At 34.9% G+C, this 2,862-nt stretch overlaps 1 protein-coding gene across 2 annotated transcripts in view; it reads right to left on the reverse strand.

Annotated features, from left to right (window-relative positions):
• The window catches only part of LOC106877257 (KICSTOR complex protein ITFG2), a 26,891-nt gene extending 25,681 nt beyond the window's left edge, over window positions 1-1,210 (reverse strand). For both annotated transcript variants that reach the window (XM_014926121.2, XM_052976008.1), the window contains exon 1: window positions 1,048-1,210. In XM_014926121.2, coding sequence (XP_014781607.1) covers window positions 1,048-1,143 — 96 coding nt within the window. In that variant the 5' untranslated portion in view covers window positions 1,144-1,210. The remainder of the gene's footprint in view (window positions 1-1,047) is intronic.
• Window positions 1,211-2,862: the final 1,652 nt, after the last annotated feature.

A 2,862-nucleotide genomic window follows, 5' to 3' on the forward strand; every position in this document is an offset into this window, starting at 1 on the left:
TGTAAAAGCACCCACTACACTCTCTGAGTGGTTGGCGTTAGGAAGGGCATCCAGCTGTAGAAACCTGCCAAATTAGATTGGAGCCTGGTGTTGCCATCTGGTTTCACCAGTCCTCAGTCAAATCGTCCAACCCATGCTAGCATGGAAAGCGGACGTTAAACGATGATGAGAGTAGTACGGATAATACTGGTAAGACGTTCAGTTACTTCCCTTGAATATTTTTTTTTACACCCCTAAACTTGAAGATTACCTAAATCAGTACTAGGCTTACAAGGTATAAGTCCTGAGGTAGATTTGTTCGACTAAAGGCGGTGCTCCAGCATGGCTGCAGTCAAATGACAAACAAATTTTTAAAAAAAGGGATTAATGATATATTATGTACGTGTGGGTATATATGTGTGTGTGTGTGATGTGCGTCAGTGTAAAACTGTGCGAGCTTACCAAACTTTTTTTCATACGAAATTTCTATATAATCTGAAAAGTATTCGTAGAAAATTTCATTAAAGAAATATCCATTTGGTGCGAAATATTGACTTAACGATACAAGGGACCCAACAATATCCTCTGTGAATTCTACAGGATGTCCATAAAGTCTGGGTAAATGGGGATTAACACATACTTTAAGAAATTATTATTTCTTATATTTAATTGTTTATATTATGATTTTATTTACTCCATGTACCCTGACCTTGTGGACACCCTGTAGATTGTTTTTAATCTAGTTTTTTTCACAAAATTTAGTATATTTGTTCAATCTATTGTGATATATGATAGAAACAATTATAAAACAATAGACTAAACATGTTTAAGGCGTACGCAAGTTTCGTAATTTCATTCTTTTTTTTCTTTTTTTTTTTTTTTTGGAGTTTGAGCCCCTTATATCGTTAAGTCAATATTTCGGGACCCTTGTATGCCACTAGTACCATCCATTTTACTGAAATTTCAGAATAAACAAAGTCGGTGGGATACACTTTGTATGTTTGCAAATCTAAAATTAATTATAATAAAAAGAGACAGATGAATAAAAAATAAATATGGCTTTCTTACCCCGTCGTTGTCCACATCCCCTAGGGCGAGAGCATCGTTCAATAAATTTTTAGAAAAATCCAGTTCTATCCGATCAACAAATGAAACAGCCCTCATTATTAGGGACCAGACAGGAAAAGAAAACTTGTTACCTTTATACCGGTGTACGGTAGGCGTTACTTAAACGGTGATAACCGAATAATGTTCGTCAAAATTAATGTCCGGTGATCGTCATGTTCAGCTTTTAATTTTAAATCTACGACTGTCGGAAATTCAGCCAATATTATATAAAAATGAAAACATTTACATACAGACCCTTTCTGACTGCTAAAATGAAAATGACCTTGTTAAATTTCTTCCAACTATTCAAAATTTCCTCCAGATTCGGTTGGCAAAAATTACATAATTTTAAATGCTTTTAAATTCTTTATTAATATCTACAAAAAACCTAAAGGTGATTTTTTGTCATCAGCATGCAAAAACCATACCAAAACTACATTTTTAAAGCATAATTTGAAGAAAATTTGAAATACTTCAAGTAGTTGGAAGAAATTTAACTAGATGTAATGAAAGATTTAAATCATCAAGATTTTTCTTGTATTATTTGTTCAAACTTTAAATGTATGTGTATATATTGTAAGAAATAGTTTGGTTTCTTTCTCTAACATTTTACATAGTTCAACCCACACAAATTAATGTGTGAAAAAAGAAAAAGGTATTTTGAAAAAAGTTGCCATAAAACTAATCTTTAAACATCGAATGGCTATGGGGCCCAGTAGAATAAAATAGTAATCATAAGGGGCCATTGATAAAAAGTGGCCAAGAATCTCTACATTAAATGATTGCTGTATAAAGATATGCATTTATTATACTCACACTTCCTCATCCATTCCCCTTCTCTCATGCTCCTTTACATTTTTGCAACCCCATCCACTCAAACTCCCAATTCTCCCCACCCACATCTTTCAATTCTACTGAGCTCATACATTGAGAGTCCACACAAGCGATTCATCACCACTATGTTCATCTCCTCTTCACTCCACCCTTGTCAGATCCTCGTATGTTGAAACTGATGGGAGAGCCCATCACACATGTATATATATCATCATCATTTAATGTCCATTTGTCATACTGGCATGGGTTAAATGGTTTGACCAGAGCTGGTAAGCCAGAGAGCTGCACTGGGTTCCAGTCGTTTGTTTTGGCTCAGTTTCTATGGCTGGATGCCCTGGGTGTCTTTTATGTGTCACTGGCACAAGTGCCTTTTACATGAAATGTCACCAGCACTGGCCACAACCACGATTTCACTTAGCTTGATGTGTCTTCTCAAGCACAGCAAATTGCCAGAAGTCTTAGTCACTCGAAATCATCTCCATGAAGCTCAACAACCACAGAATCATATTTTACCACCTTATCCCACATCTTCCTGGGTCTACCTCTTCCACAGGTTCCCTGTAGAATTAGAAATCAGCACTTCTTTAAACAGCTGTCCATGTCCTAATGCATCACATGACCATACTAGCGCAGTTGTATATATACATGTATGTATGTATGTACCAACCTGTGTATCATACTTAAATACATCATGGAAAGCATAATATTTATCTTGAAAATGCATGCCACTACTGCTGCTGGATAATTTCCATTTACTACTGATAAACTTTGGTGTTTTTTATACGAAACCACATCTTTGGATGAATACTGCTGTTAATTAGGCTTTCCCTGAGGTATCTACTTTAAATATGAAAAGCAGATAGGGGTTTTAAACTAATACTGCTACATGTGTTGCATATGACAAATATATATATATATATATATATATATATATATATATAT

Source organism: Octopus bimaculoides, chromosome 23, assembly GCF_001194135.2.
Source record: "Octopus bimaculoides isolate UCB-OBI-ISO-001 chromosome 23, ASM119413v2, whole genome shotgun sequence".
NCBI classification, from domain to species: Eukaryota; Metazoa; Mollusca; class Cephalopoda; order Octopoda; family Octopodidae; genus Octopus; species Octopus bimaculoides.